At 45.7% G+C, this 14,971-nt stretch overlaps 1 protein-coding gene across 1 annotated transcript; it reads left to right on the forward strand.

Moving 5' to 3' along the window:
* The first annotated feature begins 1,848 nt into the window (after positions 1–1,848).
* On the forward strand, positions 1,849–8,007 carry LOC139262598 (ferritin, higher subunit-like). Its single transcript, XM_070877756.1, has 4 exons — positions 1,849–1,950; positions 5,649–5,795; positions 6,031–6,156; positions 7,852–8,007. Exons 1-4 carry the CDS (start codon positions 1,849–1,851, stop codon positions 8,005–8,007), a joined length of 531 nt encoding a protein of 176 aa, XP_070733857.1.
* Positions 8,008–14,971: the final 6,964 nt, after the last annotated feature.

Genomic DNA, 14,971 nt, shown 5'->3' on the forward strand with positions numbered 1-14,971 from the left:
CCGCACTGTCAGAGGGGCAGTACTGAGGGAGTGCAGCACTGTTAGAGGGGCAGTACTCACAGGATTTTGCACTGTCGGAGCGGCAGCACTAAGGGATTGCCACATTGTCTGAAGAGCAGTACTGAGGCATTGTTGCACAGACTCATGTTTGATTCAGGTGGGTCAACTGTGCTCATTGGTGGCATCTCCCCTGAAAGGGTAGTGCCTGTGGTGTGATTGGTGGCTCCGGATCTGAATCACTGCCGCACTCTCTGCCCCATCTAAAGCAGAGTTTTAATCCAAGGGAACACCTCTCATCAGCTCATCCAGGACTGAACCACTTCTGCACTGAAATCAGACGTCACGGCTTTGGATCTCCGAGATACACCAGCATGAAAGGTCAATGACCAGAGGGGAGAGATGAGGACGATTATTTTAACGCAGGGAGTCGTTGTGATCCGGAACGCACTGCCTGAAAGGGCGGTGGAATCAGATTCAACAGTAACTTTGAAGAGGGAATTGCAAATATACTTGACAAAAGTTGCAGGGCTATGGGGAAGGAGCTGAGGAGTGGGACGAATTGGATCGCTCTTTCAAAGTGCCTGCACAGGCACGATGGGCCGAATGGCCTCTTTCTGTGCTGATAGAATCTATGATGAGCCAGATAGTTAGAGCATATCTGAGCCTCATCATTTCAATCAGATTTAAATATTCATCATTTCAATCAGATTTAAATATTCTTTCGAGTCACTGAAAACCGACTGTAAAAGGACACGTCTAACACATCAAATTGAGGGGCAGGAAAAGACCAGCTGGTCCATCAAGCCTGCCCCAAAACATGCCGGAGCAAATCATAGAATCATAGAATGGTTACAGCACAGAGGGAGGCCATTCGGCCCGTCGAGCCCGTGCCGGCTCTCTTCAAGAGCACTTCAGCTAGTCCCACTCCCCCGCCCTTCCCCTGCAACCCTGCTATTAATTTTTCCTTCAGGTACTTATCCAATTCCCTTTTGAAAGCCACGATTGAGTCTACCTCCACCACCCTCTCGGGCATTGCATTCCAGATCCCAACCACTCGCTGTGTAAACATGTCGCCTTTGGTTCTTTTGCCAGTCACATTAAATCTGTGTCTTCTGGTTCTCGACCCTTCTGCCAATGGGAACTGTTCCTGTCTATCGACTCTGTCCAGACACCTCATGATTTGGAATCCCTCTATCAAATGGAGATGTGGGTGACAATGTGTTCAGTCATGTTCATTCCCTCTCATTCTCACTCACTATATTGAATTTTACCAGGCATCATTCCATGAGAATGAAAATGACAGATCGTTGATGCCCCCATGTAGCCAATCCTCAGACACATGCCCATTCTCTATATTCGAACTGGGGGCAGTTCACACCACCCACAAGATGGAATTCCCATTCCACTGGCCAATGCTTGGTTTGTAAATGCACCAAGACGACTTGATTGCTTTGAATATTGTCTCAGTGCCACAGAAACTTGCAAGTAACAAACTTCGCCAGATTGTGAAAAACTCCTTTGGCGAAAGTAGAAAATTATCATTTCATTCAAGTGAGAGCTTGAAACAACGGCACACTTTCAGATTTGAAGACGTTCAAGGAACCCAAAGGCAGTGACATCACCAAGACTGATCTTCCCCAGCCCCCTCCGCCGAACCCCCTCTCCTTTGTTAATTGGTGCCTCAATTCAGGGAAGATTCCTGATTGGCTCTGAGGGATTGTCAATCATCATTGGTGATGTCATACCCTGTTTGAATGCAGCTGTTCCAATAGTATAAATACAGGAGCTTGTGCAAGATAGAGTGATTTCTAGAACTGTGCAGGTGATAGTGAAATATAGATAGAGAAGATGGCCTCCCAAGTGTGTCAGAACTACCACAAGGACTGTGAGGCTGCTGTCAACAAGCAGATCAACATGGAGCTCTGTTCCTCCTATGTTTACCTCTCCATGGTGAGTTGTGTATTCCTTGTTGCTGCATTCTGAAAAGTTGTTAATTCTCCAGTTCAATGAATTGGCTTTAAGTTGTATTTCTCTTGACTTCCTTCCCTGGGGGAGCAGAGTCTTTGGGCAGTGAGAACTTCAACTGTGTAATACAGGGGATCTTGTTGAGTTCATGGACTGCTCCCTACAGCAGCTGCTCTCTATTGAAGTTTAATATCGGAAATCAGCTCAGCTGCTGCCTGAGTGTGACAGAAGAGCACAAACCTGGTCAGGGGCCTGTTGACCTGAGACAATGTTCAGTTTCAGTGGGGGACTGCAGTGAGTGAAATGTGGGTAGGTTCTCATTAGTGCTCTCATTAATTGGAGGTGATGTACTGAGAATCCTGCTGTTGGAGCCCTGCTCACTGCTGAGATCTCTTGCACTATTGTTGTGTAAACTACTGGAGTGGAGGATTTTTCTCACTCCATGTCCACACTTTGATTTAGAATGGAAGAAGAATCATTTCTATAATGCCTTTCACTACCTTGGAATATCCCAAGTGCTTTGTAGCCAATGAAGGAGTTAAGTGTAGTTACCTGTTATGTGGGAAATGCAGCAGCCAATTAGTGCACAGGATGCTCCCACAAACTGAAATTAGATAATGATCAGATCATCTGTTTTAGTGGTGTTGGTTGAGGGATAAATATTAGCCAGGAATATGGTGGAATTCTGCATTAGGATGGAGAATGAAACAGTTAATTCAGAGACCATGGTCCAGAACTTAAAGAAGGCTAACTTTGAAGGTATGAGGCGTGAATTGGCTGAGATGGATTGGCGAATGATACTTAAGGGGTTGACTGTGGATGGGCAATGGCAGACATTTAGAGACCGCATGGATGAACTACAACAATTGTACATTCCTGTCTGGCATAGAAATAAAAAAGGGAAGGTGGCTCAACCGTGGCTATCAAGGGAACTCAGGGATAGTATTAAAGCCAAGGAAGTGGCATACAAATTGGCCAGAAATAGCAGCGAACCTGGGGACTGGGAGAAATTTAGAACTCAGCAGAGGAGGACAAAGGGTTTGATTAGGGCAGGGAAAATGGAGTATGAGAAGAAGCTTGCAGGGAACATTAAGACGGATTGCAAAAGTTTCTATAGATATGTAAAGAGAAAAAGGTTAGTAAAGACAAATGTAGGTCCCCTGCAGTCAGAATCAAGGGAAGTCATAACGGGGAACAAAGAAATGGCGGACCAATTGAACAAGTACTTTGGTTCGGTATTCACGAAGGAGGACACGAACAACCTTCCGGTTATAAAAGGGGTCGGGGGGTCTAGTAAGGAGGAGGAACTGAGGGAAATCCTTATTAGCCGGGAAATTGTGTTGGGGAAATTGATGGGATTGAAGGCCGATAAATCCCCAGGGCCTGATGGACTGCATCCCAGAGTACTTAAGGAGGTGGCCTTGGAAATAGTGGATGCGTTGACAGTCATTTTCCAACATTCCATTGACTCTGGATCAGTTCCTATGGAGTGGAGGGTAGCCAATGTAACCCCACTTTTTAAAAAAGGAGGGAGAGAGAAAACAGGGAATTATAGACCGGTCAGCCTGACATCGGTAGTGGGTAAAATGATGGAATCAATTATTAAGGATGTCATAGCAGTGCATTTGGAAAGAGGTGACATGATAGGTCCAAGTCAGCATGGATTTGTGAAAGGGAAATCATGCTTGACAAATCTTCTGGAATTTTTTGAGGATGTTTCCAGTAGAGTGGATAAGGGAGAACCAGTTGATGTGGTATATTTGGACTTTCAGAAGGCGTTCGACAAGGTCCCACACAAGAGATTGATGTGCAAAGTTAGAGCACATGGGATTGGGGGTAGTGTACTGACATGGATTGAGAACTGGTTGTCAGACAGGAAGCAAAGAGTAGGAGTAAATGGGTACTTTTCAGAATGGCAGGCAGTGACTAGTGGGGTACCGCAAGGTTCTGTGCTGGGGCCCCAGCTGTTTACACTGTACATTAATGATTTAGATGAGGGGATTAAATGTAGTATCTCCAAATTTGCGGATGACACTAAGTTGGGTGGCAGTGTGAGCTGCGAGGAGGATGCTGTGAGGCTGCAGAGCGACTTGGATAGGTTAGGTGAGTGGGCAAATGCATGGCAGATGAAGTATAATGTGGATAAATGTGAGGTTATCCACTTTGGTGGTAAAAACAGAGAGACAGACTATTATCTGAATGGTGACAGATTAGGAAAAGGGGAGGTGCAAAGAGACCTGGGTGTCATGGTACATCAGTCATTGAAGGTTGGCATGCAGGTGCAGCAGGCGGTTAAGAAAGCAAATGGCATGTTGGCCTTCATAGCAAGGGGATTTGAGTACAGGGGCAGGGAGGTGTTGCTACAGTTGTACAGGGCATTGCTGAGGCCACACCTGGAGTATTGTGTACAGTTTTGGTCTCCTAACCTGAGGAAGGACATTCTTGCTATTGAGGGAGTGCAGCGAAGGTTCACCAGACTGATTCCCGGGATGGCGGGACTGACCTATCAAGAAAGACTGGATCAACTGGGCTTGTATTCACTGGAGTTCAGAAGAATGAGAGGGGACCTCATAGAAACATATAAAATTCTGACGGGGTTAGACAGGTTAGATGCAGGAAGAATGTTCCCAATGTTGGGGAAGTCCAGAACCAGGGGTCACAGTCTAAGGATAAGGGGTAAGCCATTTAGGACCGAGATGCGGAGGAACTTCTTCACCCAGAGAGTGGTGAACCTGTGGAATTCTCTACCACAGAAAGTTGTTGAGGCCAATTCAGTAAATATATTCAAAAAGGAGTTAGATGAGGTCCTTACTGCTAGGGGGATCAAGGGGTATGGCGAGAAAGCAGGAATGGGGTACTGAAGTTGAATGTTCAGCCATGAACTCATTGAATGGCCTACTCCTGCACCTATTTTCTATGTTTCTATGTTTCTATGTAGGACACTGCAGAGAGCTCCTTGCAGTAGTATCTAGAACATGGAGAAGGCTTGAGGGACCAATGGCTGACTCCTGTCATTCACTAAGATCATTGCTAATCTTGTACCTCAACTCCACCTCCTGCACTGTCCCCATATCCTTTGCTATCCAAAAATCTATTGCTCTTGAATAGACTCAATGACTGGAATTCTCTAACCCAGGAGCTGTGGAGGCTCAAAGAGTCATCATGGAGTGAAGAAATTTCTCCTCATCTCAGTCCTCAATGACCCCTGGTTCTAGTCTCTCTCCAGCAAGGGGAACCATCCTCCCTGCATCCAATCCTTCAAGTCCTGTAAGAATTTTGTACATTCCTAATGACATCACCTCTCATCCTTTGAACCTTGAATAGAGGCTCAGTCTGCTCAATCTCTCCTCCTTGATCTTTCACATCCACCTCATGACTGACACACTCTTGTGTGAATGGCAGAAAGTAGAGGAGGTGTTGCTTATCCAGGAGTAGAATTTAGTTTGACTGGACATGAAATATAATCCTGAACTTTAGTTTTATATGTTCAACCAGCAAAGGAAAAACTTTCATCATGCTATGGGGAGGTGAGGCTCAACTCCAATTGATGAAGTCAATGGCATTTTGCTAGTTTACAAATGGTGTCTATCTTATTAAGAATTCATTCATTCTGGGGAAAAATAACTCTTGCATTGTATATGAAGATCAAGGTCTAAATAGGCTGTCTTAATTTCTCTCTGCAGTCCTTCTACTTTGACCGGGATGATGTTGCCCTGCGTCACTTTGCTGAGTTCTTCAAGGAGCAGTCACATGAGGAACGTGAGCATGCTGAGAAACTGATGCAATTCCAGAATCGCCGTGGAGGACGGATCATCTTGTCTGACATCAAGGTTTGGTTCAAATCTTTAGTGGCCTTCTGTCTGGATACCCTTAGACCTGATTGTTTCAAATACCTCCTAAAGCAATTGATTCCGTGGTAGTGGAATTCAGTAATTCTATATTCCTGTGACATTGTTTATGGTAAAATGGACTTCTGGTTGCTTTTTTATCCTATTTTTCTTTGTACAGTCTTTTGTATTTTGTTTGTTCCATTGTAAGTGAACTACCTGTGATTTTCCTCTTCAGAAACCAGAGCAGGATGAGTGGAGCAATGGTCTGGATGCAATGCAGAGAGCTCTGCAGATGGAGAAGAATGTGAACCAGAGTCTGCTGGATCTGCACACAATCTCCACTGGGAGCACTGACCCTCATGTAAGTTCCTCATGTGGGTTTCTGGGCAACTTGGAGGTGGTGGAACATTGCTATCCTTGAGCTGTTTCAAAAGTGCTCCATGTCCAATAGCTTTGTTTTTAGGGGGGGTGGTCTCTCTTGGGTTCTTCAGGGGGTGGGGGAGAGGACCATGAAGTTGGCCAACTGTGGACATTGAGACATAAATGGGTCCCAATGTTTCCAGGATCTGAGCTCTCATTTGTAGGGGAGGATGAAAACCCCCTCATTTTACCCAGAAGGAAAAGGGCTGTGGGATCAGTCTGTGCTGTGAATTGAAACCGATGGAAGGAAAACTTTGGGACACAAATGGAGACCCCCCCCCCCCCAGTGTTTGGACTCAAAGGAAAGGGAATTTAATTTGGAACTATCTACCAAAAAGTTTGAAATCCTCAAGTACACATGGAAGAAACTATGAACTTTCATCGAATTTGGGATTTTTTAAAAGGTCTGCAAGAAAAGGGGTGGAGTCAATATCAAAAGGGCCAGTTTGGACATTGGAACTAATCAAATTGTCTGGGAACTGTATACCCTCGAAACTTGCCCCTTGAAAACATTAGCATTTAAACAATGCCACATACATATTCCAACACCTTTTTCATCAGGCATAGAAATATCTGGCTCAGGCCAGACTAGCACAATGGCTACAGGAGGCCAATGCAATCAACACCCACTCAAACCTTGAGTAGGTTAAGATCAGTGGGGGAAAAAAAACCTACAAACATCAAACTGCTGCATTTTTCAAAATCAAAAGTCCACCAATGAGAAGAATCGACTTCAGCAGGAGAGGCGGACTGGATAATCTGGCTATCAACAAGGGGTTTCTGACGTAGTGAAAAAAGAAATGATGATTTTCCCTGCCCTCATGATTCAACAACCACAACCACAACCACAAGCCTCTCGACACTGAAGGAAAACCAGTGTCCGAAGATAGAAGAAACAAACCACCAGACTGCGGAAGGCACAGTAGTGAGTATAACCTCCGGTCCCCAGAACTCCCAACTCAGTTAGGCCAGGAAAGGTGGGAGGTTGGGCATTGTACTGCTAAACTGGTGTAAAGATTTTTGTTGGGTCTGTTTTTGTGGGATTTAGGGGGATTGTTTTGTTGGTGTATTGCTGTTTGTTGAATTACACCTTGTCAAATAAATTGGAAGCCTAAAGTTCCTCTTGGAATCACCTTGTCTCAGTTCTATTGTATTACATCTCCTGATCATGAGTCTTATGCCAGAACCGTGTAAGGGAAGCTAGGAGTGCCTTGAAAACGCTCAACTGTGTGTCACAGGCTAGGGAAGAAGGTGTTAGGAGTGTTTGACACTCACAGGTGTCTCACAGGCTAGGCAAAAGCTGTGGGGACGCACGAGTCTCAAAACCCCCTTCATAAGCTGTGGATACAGTCTCTCCAGGGGTGCTCTTGCAGCACTCTGGGTACTTCACAGGTCAGGCATAAGCTGTGAGGGCAGAAGCCCAGAGAGAGACACCCAAGGCACAACAACAACCCTGTGAAAACCCCTTGCACATTGCACAGTAGCAACTGGATCATTAGAGCAAATGTACATCAATTTCAATTGCCCAACCTGATCCTTCTCCACTCCTAGAGAATTAAAATCCTAACTTGGGGGGGGATGCACTGATCCTTGATATCTGTTACTGGCCATAACTCATTTCCCTCTTCTCTTTCAGTTGTGTGACTTCCTGGAGACCCACTACTTGGATGAACAAGTCAAGATGATCAAGAAGCTTGGTGATCACATCACCAACCTGAAGAGACTGGGAGCCCCTGAGAATGGCATGGGAGTGTACTTTTTTGACAAGCACACTCTGGAGGAGAGTGACTAAACTGACTGGGATCAAGCTTATTGTGTTTAGTACTTGTATTTATATAATCAGGCCCCTATACTGTAGGGAATGAATGCTTGTGACTTTGTACAAAAAGAGCTGAAACCCATAACAGTAAATAAACTGTTCAACATTGGGCTGTGTTTTGTCACCTTGTAAATTTGAGTGGTTACTTATTTTTCATTTAACATAACTTGGCTTCTATCAAACAAGAATTACACTGACCTGTGCAACATTTATATGGGATTCAGTCTTATGAAATATGTTTTCCCCCTTGTGTAATGTCTATGTATTGACTGGGCCATTCAGGCACCTGTTATAAGATCTAAAATGTTCAATGGTGTGTTTGGACAACTGACAGCCCCATGGGATATTGGCCCAGTTATCAAAAGTCTGGTCAGAGGTATGTATTGAGAAGGTACAGAGATGTTTAGGAAGGCATGTCTAGAGCTTGGGACTGATAAGCTGTATACAATTACCTGTTCCAACGATCTGTTTTTTACAAAGGAGAATTCAATCCAACAAGATGTAACATCTGCTAAATTCAGGACCAATTTGCCAGTAATTCATTGTTGCACCATTTCAGTCGAATGAAGAAGTAGTCCTGGATTAGCTTCCTATTTAGTCTATCTGCCTCGTGAACGAACAGCAGTTTGTATTCAATCGCTGCAACAGATCCTCTTCAGTTATGCAGGTCGTTCAGAAATGGGATTCACCACTGCTGCTATCGGCTTGCTGTTAAGCTTTGTAGGCAGAAAAGCAATATCTCAGCACACTGAACTCTGGGCACTACAATTGGGTGAGGAGGGAAAGCAACAGCTGGCATTAGCTTGCTGTCATAGCTTCAGTGCTTCGTGTGGATACCCTAGTCGTTCTGGGACAGCTTCTCTTCCGTCTGCTCCCCTAATGGTTGAATAACTTGCCAACACAACCTCCATTCAAACATGAATAAGGTATTGCAAGACTAACGATACTCCAACAACATTTAATACTTGGGGAAGGTGTAAATGTATTTAATTCCACAAAGCAAAAGGCACAAGATGTTAAACCCATTTCTGGCCACAATGCCTAAGCACTCAATTTATAAGCCTATCAATTTTTTTTTGTTAGTAATGAAATTCACAGTGGTACTAACACTCTGGATTAGATCTTCATTTCTCTCCTTCATGGCTATGAATGGATACAAATGGTACTGCTGCTCCAATAATCCAGTGTTTACGAGTTATTTTTAGGAATTTAACTGAGAACTGTGTTGAGTGCAATTAAATAGCCATGCACAGACATTCCAGGTTAATGTCTTGGCAACACTCAAGTGCCTTTCGGCTATCGATGTTACAAACTGTCATATATTGATGAGCCACAGTTCCACGAGTCGGCCTGGGTTTGCGTGCTGATGGGTTTGATGGCTTCATGTATCAACAAATCTCTAGCTCACTCGATGTGAAACTTTACAGGTGCTCGTGTTTTAAGAATTACTTACAATTTGCAGCTCAGGAAAAAGACCATTTGGGCCAACTGGGCCATGCTGTGGTTTATGCTCCATGTGAAACTTGTCCCACCCCACTTCATCTAGACCTATTAGCATATCCTTCTATTCCTTTCCCCTTTGTGTTGATCAAGCTTTCCCTTAAATGCATCTATGCTCTTTGCATTCAGAGTTATTACTGCGGGTAGCTCAGTAAACGCACTGCTGCTGCTGTGGATTTTCTGTTCAGCTGTGTGGGTAAAGAAGTGAGTAACAGCTTTCAAGACCCGCAATGTTTGAGCTCAAGGACAGCATTTATTGTCCGTCACTAATTGCCTTTGAGAAGGTGCTGGTCAGCCATCTTCTTGAACCGCTGCAGACTTGTGGTGAAGGTACTCCAACAGTGCTTTTCGGGAGGGAGTTCCTGGATTTTGCCGCAGTGACGAAAAAGGAAGGGTGATATAAACCAACCTGACTTGGAAATATAACGTGGAGGTGAACTTGCAGGCGATAGTATTCCCAAACTTCTGCTGCCCTTGTCCTTCTAATTGCTAGAGCTCGTGGGATGGCTTGTGCTGCTGAAAAAGCCTTGGCGAGTTGCTGCAGTGCATCTTGTCGATGGTACACACTGCAGCCATGGTGCACCGGTGGTGGAAGCAGTGAATGTGGAAGGTGGTGGATGGGGTGCCAATCAAGCGGCCTGCTTTGTCCTGGATGGTGTCGAGCTTCTTGATGATTGCTGAAGCTGCACTCAGCCAGTCAAGTGGAGAGTATTCCACCACACTCCTGACTTGTGCCTTGTCGATGCTGGAAAGACGTTAGGTATCAGGAGGTGAGACACTCACCGCAAAATACCCAGCCTTTGGCCTGCTCTTATTACCAGAGTATTTATGTGGCTGGGCGAGTTCAGGTCCTGATCAGCGATGATCCCCAGGGGTTAATGCTGGGGAATTCAGCGGCAGTGAATGTTAAGGGCAGGTGGTTAGACTCTCGCTTTTTGCAGATAGTCATTGCCTGGCACTTGTGTGGTGCCATTGTTACTTGCCCATTATCAGCCCCACACTGAATGTCAAGCAGGTCTTGCTGCATGTGGGCATGGACTGCTTCATTTTCTGATGTCTTGCAAATGGAACAGAACACTGTGTAATCATCAGCAAACATTCCCACTTCTGGCCTTTATGATGGAGGGAAGTTCAGTGATGAAGCAGCTTAAGATAGTTGGGCCAAGGACACTGCCCTGAGGTATTCCTTCAGAGATGTCCTGGGACTGAGATGATTGACCTCCAACAACCACTTCCTTTGTGCTAGATATGAGTCCAGCTCATCGAGAGTTTTCGATATTCGCATCGACTTCAATTTTGCAAGGGCTACTTGATGCCGCACTCCATCAGATGCTGCCTTGCTGTGAAAGGTAGTCACTCTCACCTCACCTGTAATTCAGCTCCTTTGTACATGTTTGGACCAAGGCTGCAACGAGATCAGGAGCTGAGTGGTCCTGGCACAACCCAAACTGGGCATCGGTGAGCAGATTATTGTCGACAAAATCTTCCCTCACTTTGCTGATGATTGAGTGTAGACTGATGGGGCGGTAATTGGCCTGAATGGATTTGTCTGGCTTTTTCTGGACAGGACGTACCAGAGCAGTTTTTCACATTGTTGGGTAGATGCCAGTGTCTCTGTACTGGAACAGCTTGGCTAGAGGTGTGGCCATGAATTTACAGATTGTGGTGCAATACAATTCTGCAGTTGCTGATGACACAGTGCCTCATGGATGCCCAGTTTTGAGCTGCGAGATCTGTTTTGAATCTATTCCATTTAACACTGGTCAAACCACTCACCACAAAGGAGGGTGTCCTCAGTGTGAAGAGAAGACTTTGTCTCCACAAGGACTGTGTGGTGGTCACTGCTACCAATGCTGTCATGGACAGATGAATCTGTGACAGGTAGATTGCTGTGGATAAGATCAGTAGGTTTTTCCCTTGTGTTGATTCTCTCACCATCTGTCGGAAGCCCAATCTCGATGCTATGTCTTTCAGGACTCAGCCCGCTTGCTCAGTGCTACCGAGCCCCTCTTGGTGATGGACATTGAAGCCTATTGCTATATCAGTGCTTCTTCCAAGTGGCCTTCAACATGGAGGTGTACTGATTCATCAGCTGAGGGAGGGCGGTAGGTGGTAATCAGCAGGAGGTTTCCATGTCCAAGCTTGACCTAAACCCATGAGACTTGATAGGTTCCTGATTAAATGTTCAGGACTCCTATCGCTACTCCCTCCCGACTGTATACCACTGAGCCGCCACTTCTGGTGTGTCTGCCCTTCTGGTGGGACAGGACATACGCAGGGATGGTGAAGGAGGAATCTGGGACATTGGCCGAAAGGTATGATTCTGTGATTATGACTATGTCAGGATGTTGCTTGACTAACCTGTGAGACAGCTCTCCCCATTTAGGCACAAGATACCAGATATTAGTGAGGAGGACTTTGCAGGGTCGACTGGGCTGGGTGTACCATTGTCATGTCAGAAGCCGGTGCCGAGGTCAATGCCGGGTTGTCCATCCTGTTTTATTCGAATTATTGTTTCTTGTAACGGTTTGTTATAACTGATCGGCTTGCTTGGCCATTTCAGAGGGCAGTTAAGACTCAACCACATTGCTTTGGGTTTGGAGTCATATCGGCCAGATTTCCTTCCTGAAGGACATTAGTGAAGCAGATTGGTTTTTATGACAATCCGATAGCTCCCTGGGCAACATTACTGATACTAGCCTTTTATTCCTGATTTTAATTTAATTAACTGAATTTGAATTCCCCAGCTGCCATGGTGGGACTTTGGATTATTAGTCCAGGCCTCTGAATTACTTGTCCAGTAACTTAACCACGATGTTACCGCACTCTTTGCATCTCTCAATGGCACTTTTGGACTATCGATGTCACCACAATTCATACATTGATGAGTCACAATTCTACAAGTCATGTTGGGTTTTGCGTGCTGATGAGTTTCACGGCTTCATGTTTCAGATAAAACAAATTCTTCAGCTCACTCGATGTGAAAAACTTTACAGATGCCCTTGTTTTAAGAATTATATAGAATTTACAGCACAGAAAAAGGCCATTCAGCCTGGCAAATTGCAGTGGTGAGCGGTCCTTCTTGAACGTAAAACGCATCTAGGATGAGGTGAGGAACCGAATGAGACAAGATCGATTTAATTGTCTTTCAATCATGAGCATGGAGAGCGAAGTACTGAGAGGACTTGACTTCACACACTGAGCCTCCTCCCAACTTCATTTAACCCTATCAGCATATCCTGCCAATCCTTCCTCCCTCATGTGTTTATCCAGCTTCACCTTAAACACTGTCTATGCTTTTTGTCTCAACTATTCCTTTTGATAGCGAGTTAAAAATTCTGAACACTCTCTGAGTAAAGAAGTTTCTTTGAAGTCTCTCTTAGATTATTCATTCTAACTTTCTATATAATTCTATGGAGATCAGAACTGTGCGCAATACTCCAAGTGTTGTCTTGCCAAGGTTCTGTATAAATTTAACATGCTGCACAGGGATGTGGTTCTGTTCACCTCAACTGTGTTCTCCCTGTGGCCGAGGAGCTCCGTCCGGAGTCACAGTGTGTATTTCGTCCCCTACGGGTAACAACGGACATGATCTTTGCAGCACGCCAATTGTAGGAAAAATGCAGGGAGCAGCGCCAGCCCTTGTACATGGCATTTTTTGATCTTATAAAGGCCTTTGAGACTGTCGACCGTGAGGGCTTATGGAGCGTCCTCCCTCCATTTTGGATACCCCCAAAAGTTTATCAACATTCTTCGCCTGCTCCACGTTGACATGCATGCCGTGATCCTAATCAGCGGATTTGTTACAGACCCATTCCACGTCCGAAGCTGGGTCAAACAGGGCTGCTTCATCGCTCCAAAGATTTTCTCAATCTTCCTCGCTGCCAACTCCACCTCACTGGCAACAAGCTTCCTGCTGGAGTGGAACTAAACTACAAAATCAGTGGGAAGCAGTTTAACCTATGCCCTCTCCAGACCAGTGCAAGACCACCCAAACCTCTGTCGTTGAACTGCAGTATGCGGACGACGCCTGCGTCTGCGCACATTCTGAGGCTGAGCTCCAGGATATAGTCGATGCCGTCACTGAGGCATATGAAATCATGGGCCTTGCACTTAACATCCATAAGGGAAAGTGCCTCCATCAGCCTGTCTTCGCCGCACAGCACGGCCCCCCAGACATCAAGATTCACGGCGTGGCCCTCGACAATGTGGACCACTTCCCATACCGCGGGAGCCTCCTGTCAACAAAGGCAGACATCGATGCGGAGATTCAATATCGCCTCCAGTGCGCCAGTGCAGCCTTCAGCTGCCTGAGGAAAGGAGTGTTCGAAGACCAGGCCCTCAAACCTACCACCAAGCTCACGCTCTACAGGACTGTAGTAATACCCACCCTACTGTATGGATCAGAGGCATGGATGACTTACAGAAGGCACATCTCGTCGCTGGAGATATATCACCAAAGATGCCTCCGTAAGATGCTGTAAATTCCCTGGGAGGACAGATGCACCGACATCAGTGTCCTCGCGCAGGCTAACATCCCCAGCATTGAAGCACTAACCACATGTGATCAGCTTTGCTGGGCAGGCCACTTAGTCCACATGCCAGACATGAGACTCTCTAAGCAACTGCTCTATGCGGAACTCCTTTATGGCAAACGAGCCAAAGTTAAACAGCGGAAACGTTACAAGGACACCCTCAAAACCTCTCTGATGAAGTGCGACAGCACCACTGATGCCTGGGAGACTCTGGCCGAAGTCCATCCTAGTTGGAAAAAGTCTATCCGGGAGGGCGTTGAGCTCTTCGAATCTCAACGCTGCGAGCGTGAAGAGGTCAGGCAGCGGAAGGAAGGTGTGGTAAATCAGTGCCACCCACCCCCTTCCCCCGACGAATATCTGTCCCATCTGTGACAGGGTCTGTGGCTTTCATGTTGGACTGTTCAGCCACCAACGAACTCACTATAAGAGTGAAAGCAAGTCTTTCTCGATGATGAGGGACTGCCTATGATGATGGGTTCAGCTGCAGGTATTCCTCGCTCTGAGCTCAGAACTGCGCGAATGGTTAACACTCATCTGTGCCTTTTTATCTCTAGAATTGACTATTTCAATGCTCTCCTGCTGGCCTTACATTCTCCATAAACTTAAGCTTATCCAAAACTCTGCTGCCCGTATCCTAACACACACCGAGTCCCACTCACCCATGACCCCTGTGCTTGTGGACCATCATTGGCTCCCGGTCTGACAACGCCTCAAATTCAAGATTCTTATCCTTGTATTAAATCCCACCAGAGCCCTTCCCTCACCTCTTTTCCCAGCACATTGATAATATCGGTGCTGTTTCGTGTTCTCACAATAAACTGGAACAATTAATTCACTATGTTCCCAATTTCCACCCTTCACTCACCTTCACATGGTCCATTTCTGTCACTTCACTTCCCTTT

The sequence above is a fragment of the Pristiophorus japonicus genome, chromosome 4 (genome assembly GCF_044704955.1).
Source record: "Pristiophorus japonicus isolate sPriJap1 chromosome 4, sPriJap1.hap1, whole genome shotgun sequence".
Taxonomy (NCBI): domain Eukaryota; kingdom Metazoa; phylum Chordata; class Chondrichthyes; family Pristiophoridae; genus Pristiophorus; species Pristiophorus japonicus.